The following is a 15,367-nucleotide window of genomic DNA, read 5'->3' as shown; positions in this document are numbered from 1 at the left end:
TCAGCAGGCACAACCCCGGTTGAGCACAATAAAAGCTAAGCTCCATCTGAGAGAGATGTGAGCCGCAGATGAAGATCTCCATCTTATGGTGTGAACTTCAGTGGAGCAGAAAAAATAGTGTGCCGAGTGTGACAAGCTCTCCCCATAACCAAGAGAGCTGAGAAAGAGGCCTCCAGTGTCACCTCCCAACAGGCAAGGATGTGAACTGAAAGTCTGGGGCACCAAACCACGGAGTAAAAAGCCACGCTGACATGAAGAACGAGCCTATAGCGGGGCCCATCTGAGCCAACAAAATGGCGGCAGAGTGCAACACAGAGTCTGTGTGAAAGACTCAGTTTGCCCAAGAGCTACCAAAGCCAAACTGCCTTACATGCTTTAAAAATGAAGTAGGTATAACTACCATCACCTGTATTCTATGCTGAGACACCTAAAAGCTATGGAGTCCACTATTAACAACGATGAAATATAACCATTTGTCATCACAAAAGGTCTCTTTTCTGGGAAAATGATCTTCTCACAGGGGCTTCAGTACCTACTCAAGGGGCAGCAGATGGACAAGAAAACTTTTTGAAGGCTTTAATGCTCTCTCCATTTGCCCCTGGGAGTGGGTGGGAGAGTTGTTTCTTAGGCCCACTGATAATTCTGATACCTCCCTCCATGGTCCCGCAGTGTGTGTGACCCTAAATGAAGAGAAGAAAGAAAGGTACGTGGTACTGGACACAGCAAGGTGGTGGCTTGGCTCCCATAAAGGTGTGTCAATGTGAGAGAGTTAGCTCAAGGATGACAGCTTTCCTGAACTGGAGTTACATGGATTTCAGGGGAGTGTGTTAGAAGCAAGGTGGGAAGGTAGAGAAACCTCATTCGGGTCATTCATATATATTGATTGGGCATTACAATATTAACAGCCACCACCATGCATTACATTCTTATTAATACCAGGCACTCTGCATGCTTTAATTTCAACCATTACAAAAAGAAATATCTACAGATATATTATTTTATCTCATTTTGTGGATGACAAAACTGAGGTTCAGAGCTAAACCATTAAGTGACTAGTCAATGGCACACAGCTATTTAGTGTCAAAATTTGAGTTCAACCACCAAACTGCCTGCCTCTGCCAGTCCAGCTATCTTCATCTCAAAAAGGTGGCTGTGCATTTTCATACACACACGTATCAACACGGAGATGTACCAACACGGAGGAGATACTGAAAGATCACTCCTGCCTGGGTTAAGTGAATTCCTAGCTCCTAAGGAGTTACCTGAGAAATTGGAGTGAGCATTCTCCTTTTCTCAGAGGCAACAGGCCTATAAAATACATACGTGGCCATTCCACAAAGGGTCAACCTCCTACATCAGAAGAAGCCCTATGGCTTGGGCACTGGGCAACTACTCTTACAATATGCTACAATAACCATACCATAGCTCTTCAAAAGGTAGTGATACTAGTTGGATCATGCCCAACTTAATATTGGATGGTAAGAGAAACTCGAGAAACATATCCCCCATGAATTCCAGCCTCTAGGACTTAATCCTACCAAGCGCAAGCTTCCCATGGTCTCCCTAATAAAGCTCTTTTGGGGCTTTCTATGATGTGTCCATGCCACATGTAAGAGCATCTAGACTGTTGTTGTTCCTATGCCTTTCAAATGACAACCACATTGAAGAAAGTTGGAATGGACTTAAGGAAGGCTGATGTTATGTCCCAGGGATTAAAATGCATGCTTATTACAGTGAACACAGACCATGCATGGTGCCTAGCCATCTACAATGCCAGCCAGCAACAATTGCAGCAATTACTCTTCTCAATGAAAAAAGCCCAGTGACTTCAGAATTGAGTTGTATGGATCCATTTCAAGGGTGGATGAACATTATTTCAAGAATAATAAACCCAATACTGTTTTGTTTTGAGACAGGGTCTCATGCAATCACGGCTTACTGCAGCCTTGACTTCCTGGACTCAGATGATATTCCCACCTCAGCCTCCTGAATAGATGGGACTACAGGTGTGTGTCACCGCACCTGGCTATTTTTTTCTATTTTTAGTAGAGATAGGGTATCACCGTGTTGCCCAGGCTGGTCTCAAACTCCTGGGTACATGCAATCCACCCACCTCGGCCTCCCAAAGTACTGGGATTACAGGGTAAGCCACTATGCCCAGCCAACATGGCAGTGTTTTCAATGTGATGTGTACCCCACAAATGATCGAAACCAGTGTCAAAATATAAAAATAGGCAAACAACTATTGCATTTAAGCCCCATGCATGTTAGATCCTACTGGTTCCAGAACTTCTGAAATGTTCAACAATTCTCCCACAACATTTATTATTTTGGTCAAACTTTGTAGTAACTTATACAAAAACAAAATGTTCCAAGAGGTTTTCAGTGGAAGAGTTAAGAATATACTTTAATGGTAAACAATTACATTCTTCTGTCATATGATTCTTTTTTTTCCCTTTTCTTTTTTGGAAACATGCTTTCTGAATTTTCAATAGTTCCTTTGTGAAGGCATCTGTTACTCACATAATTGAAAAGATGTTTGTGCAGTGGCATGCTTGAGAGTACAGTTATTTAATCTTAATGATAAAACCCTGAGGACAGAAAATCATAAGTAGAAACCTTTTGTTATTTATCAAAAAGGGCTAAGACACCTAATCTATTCTGAAATTTAAATTCATGCTTGATGAAAACTATCAATAAAACATGGGACCTGCAAGGTTTCTTAAATACTATAGTTAGGTTCAAAGGGTGGGACGGAGGAAGTAGGATAAAAACAAAAATGAGACAATAAAGGAGCTCGACAAAGAAAAACTGCTGTTTGGCAAGCTTTTTTGCGGGGGTGGGGGGTCAAACAAAAAACTCGCTGTAGTTTACAGCATGACATACACACTTGATTACTTTGTGCCTGAGGGTGTTTTTACACTCAACAGTGTAAACTCTAACTTCTATTAATTACAACTTGCATTTAGAGGCAAATTTAAGAATTTTTAAATAGAGATTTTTTTCAAAGGCTGTTGTTTATTTTTTTAAAATAGAAACCAGTTTTTCTACTCCAGGGTCTGGCTAGAGTTTTGTTTTCCTTTTTAAAAGTTTCTTGAAATATCCAGGCATTGGAAAGTTATCAGAGCATTTTAGGCATGCTGAGTGATACAGAGTATGCGGCTCTTGTGTATGAAATTACCTGACTGTCCTTTGGAGAGAAATTCTTTACAGATGACAAGAAGAAGCTACTCTGGGTGTAGGGTGTTTGCATTGACCTGACTCAGAGCCCTGTAAGAACAAGCTTGGTGGGAGTGTAGATGGAAGAGAAGCTGTACAACCTCAGTCAGCCTAACTCTGGGCAACTTATTTTCAGTTTCCTGGGCTTCTGGTTGTTGATAAGGGCTAGGATGCCCTCTGTGGGTTTAGGGAGATGAGAGTGGCAGGGTGGCCGTGTTGCAGAGGTAAGCCCAATAGGGGCCACAGGCCAGGACTGCCATGAGAAAGACAGTGTTGGGAAAGGAAATGCAAGTCCACTGACTGGGTAACCTTACCATGGATGAGGATGGGCAGTCTACCCACTGCACCTTAAGATAATAGTTCATAGACATGAGAGGATAAAGTACACTACTTGCCTTTGGGGTATGTGACTTGGAAATTCAGCCTTAGGACTTTCCTGACAGCCCCTACCTTTTTATGCACATTTTCCAGAGGGGACTTTGCTCATTTCAGTTGAAATTTCTCTCTTCCTTCTTTGATCCCTATTGAACTTATTTTTTTTTTAATTACTTAAAACTAGTTTTTATAGATGTAGTTTTTTTTTGTTGTTTGTTTGTTTTTTTGTTTTTGTTTTTTGAGACAGAGTCTCGCTCTGTAGCCCAGACCGGAGTGCAGTGGCGTGATCTCGGCTCACTGCAACCCTCCGCTTCCCATATTCAGCCATCCCGTGATTCTCTTGCCTCAGACATCTGAGTAGTCAGGATTATAGGCGTGTGCCACCAGCCCCAGCTAATTGTTGTATTTTTTAGTAGAGACAGGGTTTTACCATGTTGGCCAGGCTGGTTTCAAACTCCTGGTTCTCAAGTCATCCACCCGCCTCGGCCTCCCAAAGTGCTGGGATTACAGGTGTGAGCCACCGTGCCCAGCCCACAGACATAGATATAACTCTGTTCCATGTGTGTACGGTCTTTGAGTCAGATCTTGTGATGGGTTAGATAAACCAAGGATCATGGCATCTTCCAGTTCTAATGAGTCGTGGTGGCTCCCTGGGGATGCCATACTGAGAAGAATTCTCAGGCTGAACCCGGGCTCACGGGAAGCAGCATCCTGTTCCTTTAGCAATCTCCACTATGAATGTGGTGGCAAGGGTACCTCCTCATTGTTTGCCAGCCAATTCCCAACTCTTTGCTTTACATGTTCTCATTACCCCTGAGAGTGCTCTGCACATGGCAGATGTCCAAAAAACACCGATTGGGTTTTGAGGGCAGCAGTAAATGAAAACGACAGTTAATCAAATGGCAAATCTATCCTATCCAAGAAAAAGCAACAGGCCAATAGGAGAGGGCTTCTTGCCCATTTCAAACGTAATCTTAGGCTGTGTTGATAGACTGACACCGCCTGCATCCTGAGAAGGACTACACGCCACATCTGGAGTAGCTTTGGGTATTCTGAGTGACACAAACTGGAGGCGCCTGCATGAGAGCAAGCCGAGCTGGTGAAGGTCCATTACTGGTGCTCTGAGGCTTGGTTGAATGGAACAGGAAGACCTGAAGTGAAAGAGGAGCTTTGACAAGCTCCTGGACACTGATCAGAGCAAAGGGAGCAGACATGTGGCGAGTCATCCTCCGAAGGCAAGGCAGGGTCAATGGGAAGCCACAGAGGGTGTTTTGCTCAGCACACGGAAAAGTGTGTAGAGCAGAGTAAGAGCACCTGGAACCCTGAAGCTTCCTCCAGGCCCTCCCACTGCAGGGCACTGAATCAGAGGCTGGATAGCCTAGTGTCAAGCATAGTTCAGTCTTTGTGGAACTTGGCATCCTGTAGGCTATATTTTGCCCATGGGCATGTTTGATTTAGCTTATTTTTTTAAATATTGGAGCCAATGTTTGTAAGTTAGGTTATTTCACATTAAAAAAAATATCTTGAAAACACAGAAGGTCAGGAAGCACACAGATGGCATCTACCTACAGCAACAGTGTGGGCTAGCCCCTTTGGGCTCTCTGGCCCGGGCTGTGCTTGCCAGTTTCACACTTTCCAGCCGTGGCCCCTACACTCATCTATGCTACCTGCCTCCATAAACATCTGAGTTTGTGGCCAAGATGCAGGAGCGGAGCTTCTCCACTGACCTGGGTGAAGGACTAGTTTTCTAAATTTCCCATCTGATGCTGTCTGATGCTTTTTGTAAACAACCATAAAAATGAATTACTAGAAAAATGGAATTCAAAAGGAGGCATACAAAACACAAGCCCCAAGTTTTTATTAGCTTCAACGGCCATAATGTTATTCTGGCAAATTTCAGCGTAAGTGTATCAATGCTTATTTGCAATTGCTGTGCTTAAGTTGTTATGGGCTAGTAGCAAACAGTTCATGGACAAGTCAGAAAATCTCATTTGAGTAGCACTGGTCTAGGGAGTTGCTAGGGGTCCTCTTAAATATACAATTCTGAGATGTTGCCTGTGACTTTCTGAATTGTGTATTTATTAACTCCAAGGGTGTCCAAATGAGCAAGAATACATGGAATCATGTCCTTGATGTGCACAGAACTGTAACTCACCTTTCCTTCCCCGGCCTTTATCCATGGTATAATTAGGTGGGTTCCTTAGAACTTGATATATTTTTGGTCCTTAACTTAAAGCACATGCTTATTTTATTCAAAACATGAAGCCTCCCACACTCTGCCTTATACCTTCAGAGAAAAAAGGCAGAAGCTCCAGCTATCACTCATTATCTGCCCAGGTACATCTGGCTTGGGTACAGCTCACCTTAAGTCCCTGCAAAGAAAGCTGCCTCAGCCACGCAGGGTGGCAATCTTGTCCAAGGAATGCTTATGGTAAAAGCAAAAGGTTGGATTTGAAATTAGGCATTACGTATGCAAGAAGACGAAGAATAATTGCTAATTTCCCTCACAAACAAATACATTTGTTTATGATTTTGATTTTCTAAATACTCAAAAATGCACATCATAAAGTACTTTTGCTTTAATGCTCCTTTTAAAATCCCTAATAACAACTCCATGTGCTCCACAGAAACAGACCATGTAATTTATTCAGGAAAATTAAAACCAGTAATCTAGCATTCTGAGTAAAGATTTTTTCCCCCTGCATGTACTTTAAAAACATTTTTTAAAAAGGGAAATCTGCATGTGAAAACAAAGCCTTTAAAGTGATTTACTATTCCAGAAAATCAAGCTAAGAGAATTCCATAAAAGTAGCCATTTTCCTTTTTGTTCCTTTACTGATAAAAATAAAGTGAACTGGTTACTTTTAAGTAAAGAGTTAGACAAGAAAGAAAATGTTCCACTTAGAAAGAATGAGGTGGGTATTTTTCTTTGCATCAAAAGCTACAGTAACTTTATCTATAAATCCTGAACAAGAAATTTCCAGAATAACCACATTTCATAAGGTTTGCTGAGTTTGAGACATCTACATAGCAACAGCCTTGCGATGGGAAAACATTAATGCTTTTTATATTGGTAATCATCTGTAACACGAGCAATTAAGTACAGTACTAATGGACTATGGCCAGGAGCCTGGTACTAATATTAAAAACTGACAGAGATGAATAGGTTTGGAAGGAAAACCAGGCTGACAAAGACATTTTTATGAAGTGCTTAGACCTATTTGATTTAAACCAATCAGAGGCAAGTTTGTACGAGTCAGGCCTTCAGCGACAATGATGTATTCACAAGCATTGTACCATTTCTGCTTTGCCTTAAATAAAAACACCCATTGATTCTTTTCAACAACCCACACTTTCATTATTGTACTCATTAATAAACCAAAAGTGCTCAACTAATATACAAGTAACATTTTACTGAGGAACTGGCTACATTTTTCTTGTTGTAAAATGAAAACGTTTACTGGAAACATGAACCACAGTGCATGAAAAATAAATCAGTGGATAATGCATAGTAGATCACTCACTTCTTCATCTTCTAGGAAAGCAAAGCTGGTGGCAGGGAAATAGGAAAAAGAGCAGTTCTCTTTATCAGAGTGAAAGGAATGAGAACAGAAGAACCCGCAGCCTAGTAGGAAGAGCTCACATCATCCTGATTTGGTTTGGAAGGCTTTACAAAATTCCAAGGGCATCTCCAGACTAGATATTTGCCCACAAAGTCCTGACCATTCTCAACTCATTGACCCTTCTTGAAAACAGTGTTTCTTCACCAATCCAGTCATCTCTGTTTTATCCGTTCATGCAACCCGTGCCTAGCAAGAATGAATGAAATCCACCATAATCATGAAGTTTTAGCCCAGAGATTCAACCTCTTCTTGGACATATGTGCATGTCCTCTGCCCTTCTTTGGTAGAACCAATTAGAAGGAAGACATCTAGAACGGTAATCCTAGCTTTTTCTCCCCACCACAACACATAGGATTATGGGTGATTCCTCTTGGAGAATGATTGATTCAACAGTGAGAGAGGCACTATTGTAAATAAGATCAATGATCTTCAAATTTTGGTAGTTAGTGATTGCATCTGATCACAAGGATGTGAGAGGAGTCTAGATGGCAAAAAGGAAATACCAAGGAAAGGTAAAGGACCTTGCTAATCACCCTGCGACAGCTATGCTCCAACAACGTGGTTGGAGGCTCCAAACTGCCGTTTTTGGTGTCACCACACATAAAACGGGCTCTGCATATGGGGTTCCCACTTGGCGGATGGCCTATTGTCTTTCAACTCCAAATCCACCCTTCTGTACTCTGCTTGCTGATGCTAGGACTGGAATTCTGTAAATTACACATCCCTTTTGTCAGCTATCTTCCTGTTACTGTTCTGCAAACAGCGTGTCCTGGGAGACAGGGAGAGAAAAGGAATCTCCTTTCCATGTCACTTGTTCATATCAGTGTCAACTCCACAATGCCTTAACAGCAGCAGTGGGTTGCAGCCTCTAGTTTCAACAGTCCCCCAACAGTTTCAGCGCGTGTCCTCTGGTTTCAGCACCGCCTCCTCAGGTTTCAGCCCAGCTCTGCAGTGCTCCTCCTCTGAGCTCCTGAAGCATCAGTGCTGGTTGGGTGACTGCTTCTTACCAGGGACCTGAACCCCAGCTCTGAGGCACATTCTCCAGACTTCTGGGTGGTGACAACCAACCTCTCCTCTCTATTCTGTCACCCTAGGGAACTTACAGTTGTTGCCCCCATGTTAACTTAGTGCCTCACACCAACCCCTGTTTAAGCAACTGCCTATGGTAGTCTCTTTGTTGAATACCCAGTGTGGTTTCCATTTTCCTTACTGCACCCTGACTCATACAATGACCAAACAAATTCTGGATTTGGAAAAGTGACATCACTCTTCAAAAAGTTTAATCGAGTGAGAAAGCAAACCTTTATGGAATATCCAATCTGGTCCCAAGAATAAGGAGAGGAGAAAAATTTTAAGACATCTTCAATCATGTTTCTTAATTGCTAAAGTCTGTGGTATCTCTACTAAAATTTTCTAATGTGATTGCAAGCTTTCAGGAATCTCCTACTCCAGCAAGAAGTAAATAATCAAAAGTACACAATCTTCAAAAGGATCCTACTTTTATTCACATAACTGCTCAATTACACACACACACACACACACACACACACACACACACACACACACACACACACACTACTATGGGTTCAATCCTTCTCTCCATGCAAAACCTTCTCTCCATGCAAAACCTTCTCTCTTTCTCTCTTTTTTTTTTTTTTACCATGCGATACTTTGTAATTAATTTGATTGATGTTTTCATTCTTTAACTAGATGAGCTAACAGCTGACATACACTCCTTTTTCAAGCTTTAATTGCTATCTGCTCCTTTATGTTTGATGGTTCAGGTGTTGAGGGCATTTGCATATAAAGGAAAGGGATGTCCACTCTCAGAACAGAATCTATTTGAAAACAGGGACAGAGTTTCTAATAAAAATGTTCTGGCCGGGCGTGGTGGCTCACGTCTGTAATCCCAGCACTTTGGGAGGCTGAAGTGGGTGGATCACAAGGTCAAGAGATGGAGACCATCCTGGCCAACATGGTGAAACCCCGTCTCTACAAAAAATACAAAAATTAGCTGGGCGTGGTAGCACGTGCCTGTAGTCCCAGTTACTCGAGAGGCTGAGGCAGGAGAACTGCTTGAACCTGGGAGGCAGAGGTTGCAGTGGGCCGAGATCATGCCACTGCACTGTAGCCTGGCGACAGAGGAAGACTCTGTCTCAAAAAAAAAAAAAAAAAAAAAGTTCTGAATGAAGCCTTGACTCGTAAGTCAAAAACAAGTAGGCTGTGGTTCCTCAGACATTATTTTCAGAACACTCACCTGAGATATCAGTGCTACTTTGTACTAGGACATCAGTGGTGTACCTTTTGCATACAGTGAGAATGGGTGAGTTTTTGTATTAAACACTGAGAGAAATAACATATTTTAAAAATTGATGTGTTGTATTGAAAAACAATGCTATAAAGAATAATAATTTGAACATCTATTATCAATTTTTAAAAATCCTTCTGAATTACAACCCTGCCAGGTAAGGCAATCCTTTGGGAATACTTTGTAGCAATTTTTCATGGTGTACTAAACCCAATTCAATTTATTACTACAAAAACATTCTTGTTGAACGGCCATACTAAAGCTGAGTTAAAATATAGATAAAAGTACAATTGAACTTGAAAAAAAAAAAAAGACTAAGAATTGATGAGTTAAATGGTATTGCCTGAGGATGTACGTATAAGACCCAAAGGGAAGTGCCAGTTATAAGGAAGTTGGTAATGACCTAAACAAATTAAGTATGGGCTTGAAGCATAGAGGGATAATGCATTAATCTGCTAACTGGTCTTTAATGGTGTGAATAACAAAGTCCTAATGCAAAGGGGAAATCCACTCCTGTGGATGCAACATAGTAGGCTAATTTTGCATTACTTCTTGTTTGCATCCTCATCATCTTTCTGAAATAGGCTGAAATTGTTAGAAAACCAAGCCACACAGAGCTTGGTAAGAAGATTCCGTAGAAGAAAAATACAAGGATGAAATAAAACAACAGATTTTATCTGGGGCCATTTCTCTTACTATAAGAAATCCTTACTTTTCAATTCTAATATTATGAGAAGTGCTTACTTTTCAATGTCAACCTCAGAGTAGCACTGCAGATTTTTCAGAAGCTAAAGGTTCTCATGTTAAGAGAGCCTAAAGAGAACATACTGAGTAATATATGCTTGTGGGAAAAAAAAAAAAAAGGCATTGTCAGGCAGGTGGTCACATGATAGAACCAAACTAAAAGAACATCTAATTTTAGCCCCTGTAACAAGAGAAAGCCATGTTCCCTAAAAATCACAAGGCGGTATGCAAAGTAAAATGCCAGAGGGAAATTTTCCGTTTCCCAAAAGGTCATTTAGACTTCCTCTGTCTTATCCTTGACCAGAAGCTCCTTTCAATTAACACACTTTTAACTAAGCAATTCCATGAAATGGTTTCTTACCTTTCATAATGTCTGCGGGTACAAGTGGCAGCGCTGGTGCTCCCAGGATTACCGCCTAATTCATCATAAATATGTTTCCATTGACGGCGGGCTGTTATCTGAAAAAATGGCAATGGGAAATTCAATCTTACATCATGAGAGATTCATAGTGCCAGGCTTCAATACATATGCAACAGTCAGAAGAGAACAGTCTGTTCTGGAAACCCAGAAACAGAGAAGTCCAAAAGAGTATATGGGGTGATTTATGGTTTCATAGTGAGATCTCGCTTTCAGCACTTTTCTTTACAATAAAAATGGAATTCTACTTTTGGATGTGTATTTTGTCATCCTAAGTGCATTTCATTTAAGACACCTCCCTGGATATTCATGTAGGTTTGTCAAGGTCTCATACTCATACCCTGTTCCTTTATGTCATTTGATAAAGCATCAAAATAAAATCAGGTTTTAGCTGAACTATATCTTAGTTCAACAGTTTCGATGAATCAACATTAACATTGCCTGAGGCATGTGGAAATGGGGAACCAGGTATAGAGGTAAAAAAGGGTCTTTTCACCAAACGTGCTTTTGTATCTTCTGATTTTTGATCCATGTGATGTGTTGCCAATTTAAAAAATAAATAAAATTACTACACAGATTAAGTTAAATGATCAAATTGGTTGTGGAATTTGTAGTCATCTCAGGCTACATTTTTATGCCAGCTTCTCTAACCACCAAAACAAAACCAAAATCTGAAACTGTATATGTTGCAAGCTGTTTATTTTTATTCACTTAGGTCAAGAAAATGGGATATTGATCAAATCATATGAAAACTAACATATTCCACAGTTAAAATGCTAGCTATGTACATTATTGAGTTGAGTGAATAAAAACAAACAGCTTGTAATATACTGAGCTGCACACTATGGTCTTGTTTAATTTTTTCCTTTAATTTTATTTTTGTACGTAAATTAAGATTTTACAAAATAACAGATGCAAGATCTGGCAAATGATTAATTTAGGGAAACCACGTCATTTACTACATCCAAGTAAGTCTAGTATTTCCTTGAAATTTGGAAGACAGAACAAGTTCTGAGGTCCTCGTGAACATTTCTCAACCGGGTTACAGGAAAACTCTGTTATTTGAATGTGTAGGGGACAGGGCGTGGCAAAGGTGCCAGTGGAATTTAGTACAATCAAGCAGGAGGTTTCTTTTGAAAAATACCCACGAGGCTGCCAGCGGGGTTCACCAAGGGGCTAAAGGCAGCAATCAAATGAAAAAATAAAAATAAAAAAACCTCAACTTGCAACCAGGGCTCTGTAATTGTAAATCTGAGGAGGAGGAGATGGGTGGTTAAATATTATGGGGTAAATGGTGCCTTTTCTATTTCAAATAAAAAGTACCCCTTCATTTTCATAAACCCTTCTCAACAGGCCCAGGACCTCGAGACAATGTTAGCTATGCATTATTCAATTTCCCATGAAGCATTCTTGAACCAATCGGTTTCAATAGTTCTCACTAGACAGAACCACCTCTTACATCTACTAGCAGGTGTAACTGAAAATAAAATCCTCCTTATTTACAGTTTGTTTTAGATTACAAGAAATGGTTTCAACCCCCTTTCAAAACACTCAAAATATGTATTTTGATAATTATTTTATATTTAGTTACAATCTGCCTCCAACCTTTAAATGACACAATCTTGGGCTAATCTGAGGCCCACATATCAAGGGAGAAGAAATAGGATACCTCCAAGTGCCTACATGATTCCTCAAAGACCCTAGAATACCGAGGCCCCTTGAAACATACCTCCAGATTCCCCTCGCTCAGATGAGACCTGTGGGCCCTGGGGGATACAACAGGGTTAGAAAACAGCCTGCGTGTGTCCCTGCAATCACTTAAGAAGCCGTCACTCTGATCATCCCCTTGTGTCTCTTGTGTACACTGTATATTTTATAAAGGATTTTCGCATCCATGACATCATATAATCCTCCCATAGCCTGTGAGGCAGGTTATAGGAATCTCATTCACAGAAGGGAGATTCAGAGAGGCTGCACACTTGCCCAATGACACACAGCAGCAGAGTGCCAAAACTAGGACCCATATGGTTGTCTTCTGGTCTCAAGAGTGGACTTCTTTTCACTGCTAAAACAGCTTCCATATCAGAATGACCTGAGAATAGCCCATGCTTGTAACAAGTTGGTAACACAGAACTCTGGGAGCCTTTTCCTTCAAATGAGGCAGGTAACTGTGGGAATCACTGTTTCTGCTATGAGTTCTCAACCTTTAGCTTTGAGTCTTTCCCAATGGGGAAATCTAGCTAAGAGGACAGCATCAATCTAAGGTAGTGGGTTGAATTAACAGTGCTCTGAGGTTTTACTCTCAAAGCATAAAGTCCACCCTAACCACTTGTATCTCTAGTTAGAACAGAAGTTCTGGCTGGGAGCAGTGGCTCATGCCTATAATCCCAGCACTTTGGGAGGCCGAGGTGGGCGGATCACCTGAGGTCGGGAGTTCAAGACCAGCCTGACCAACATGGAGAAACCCTGTCTCTACTAAAGATACAAAATTAGCTGGTGTGGTGGCACATGCCTGTAATCCCACCTACTCGGGAGGCTGAGGCAGGAGAATCGCTTGAACCCGGGAGGCGGAGGTTGCAGTGAGCCGAGATCGTGCCATTGCACCCCAGCCTGGGCAACAAGAGCAAAACTCTGTCTCAAAAAAAAAAAAAAAAAAAAAAAAGAAGTTCTATATTAAGTTCACCACCAAGTCACAAATAAGTCTTGATTATATCAGAATCCATCCACTCACTCATTCATTAATTCACCAAAAATTTATTGGACATCGCCCATTTATTAGGCACTGTGCTAACAAATGTTACAGCTGGGATGCAACAATGAAAAGCAGACCCGGCATGCAAGACCACTGTATTCTAGCAGGGGATACCCACAATCAACGAGTGAACACATATATCAATAAAACAATATAAACTGTGAAAACTGATGAGCAAGAGAGTCAGGAATATTTCAGGGTGTGAAACTGACCATGCCTCCCTCCCCATCCTACCATCTAAACGAGGGAACGCCCTATGACACACTTGTCTATCACAGAAAAGAAAAGACCCTTTAGGAATAAATAATGCATTATCACAGGAAGGAAAAATAATCTATCTCATACTAGGTTTGAAACTGTAGCCACAGGAAGCCAAGATCAAGCACCACTGGGCATTAATAAGCTGTGTGCAGTAGGCCAGGGGTCTGTGTCAGCCGCCTAGCACTTAGTAAGTTCTGTTGTTTAAATAGAGTTTTTACCAGTGAGGATCATCTGGAGTGAAGACAGGTCTGGGCCTTCGAGGAAGTGGTTCCTCTGTTTAGTGAGCTTCCACTGAATGGCCTGGATGAATTGGGCCATTTTGAGATATTTTCTTTCCATGGGAAAGTCATAAAATGTGCCCTTTGCAACTGTTAAATGCTGTTAAGTACACAGGTCTCCTGGACACACATCTCTGTTTTTTTGGTCTCTAGATGTAATTCAAACACTAGCCATGGGCTCTAGAGGAAGAAATATCTAAATTCTCCCGTTGTCCAAACCCATGATGGGTCTCAGAGCCCTATAAGGAGAGAGAACAGGGCATGGAAACATCTCCTGGCTTCACGTAAATCTGCCTACTGTATTAACATGCTTTAATTGTGCCTAATTATGTATTTGCTTAAAGTTTTTATTCTGTTGTCCAATGTCCTCTCTGGATGTGGGTAAACTTTAAAATTCCATCTGGAATAAAACCAACGTCTGCCTCCTAGTGTCTAGTACCCAGCCTCAATCAGCTGGAAAATTTGATCTAATCAAGGGGCTAGTTTGATCAACTCTCTCACTGAGCCTCAGGCCTCTTGGTTATATATAATTCATGTTTCAACCTGACCTTCTATTATATTAGGTTTTTAGGGGAACAGAGAACTTCTGGCTCTTTGTTTCCTTCTTTTTTTTTTTGAGACAGAGTCTCACTCTGTCGCCCAGGCCGGAGTGCAGTGGTGCAATCTCGGCTCACTACAAGCTCCGCCTCCCAGGTTCATGCTATTCTCCTGCCTCAGCCTCCTGAGTAGCTGGGACCACAGGTGCCTGCCACCATGCCTGGCTAATTTTTTTGTATTTTTAGTCAAGACGGGGTTTCACCGTGCTAGCCAGGATGGTCTCGATCTCCTGACCTCGTGATCCACCCATCTCGGCCTCCCAAAGTGCTGGGATTACAGGCGTGAGCCACTGCGCCTGGCCTGGCTCTTTGTTTCCTAAAGAAAATAGCCAAATTCATCCACACAGTTATTTCTTTTGGGCTGTGCCTCCTCTTCACGGTCCTCAATTAGATGACAGATTCACAACATCACCATCCACCAATGCTTACCATTTTCGGGCACTATGCCTGTGCAGAGGTATGGAGGTGAAAGGAAGGGATGGAGGGTAGAGTGTGAGACGGTGTCACGAAAAGAAAGAGATGTTACTGCTTTCAAGGGTTCATAATTTAGTGGGAAGCATAACTTCACACAATTAACCATAACGCAAGATGAAAAACTGAGCAGACTACACCCAAGTAAAACAAACCAATCTAGGTGCATGTGAGATTTAATCTCTCTTTGAAGACATTTGAAAGTTATTTCTCCCTAGTGTAGGTAAGACCCAAGAGACTCTGTGAAAAGCACTCCACACCTACTATGTTCATAAAATTTTCATTGCTTATAAATATAGTCGTTTTCAAACTGTCTTTAGAG

At 41.4% G+C, this 15,367-nt stretch overlaps 1 protein-coding gene across 4 annotated transcripts in view; it reads right to left on the bottom strand.

Moving 5' to 3' along the window:
* Positions 1-15,367, bottom strand: part of ARID5B (AT-rich interaction domain 5B) — a 195,221-nt gene that overhangs the window by 16,626 nt on the left and 163,228 nt on the right. For all 4 annotated transcript variants that reach the window (XM_032138093.2, XM_032138076.2, XM_032138102.2 and 1 more), the window contains one exon: positions 10,631-10,728. In XM_032138093.2, coding sequence (XP_031993984.1) covers positions 10,631-10,728 — 98 coding nt within the window. The remainder of the gene's footprint in view (positions 1-10,630; positions 10,729-15,367) is intronic.

Source organism: Hylobates moloch, unplaced genomic scaffold (assembly GCF_009828535.3).
Source record: "Hylobates moloch isolate HMO894 unplaced genomic scaffold, HMol_V3 SCAFFOLD_3, whole genome shotgun sequence".
NCBI classification, from domain to species: domain Eukaryota; kingdom Metazoa; phylum Chordata; class Mammalia; order Primates; family Hylobatidae; genus Hylobates; species Hylobates moloch.
The sequence above is the reverse complement of the archived record's forward strand: the minus strand, read 5'-3'. Positions and strand labels throughout refer to the sequence as shown.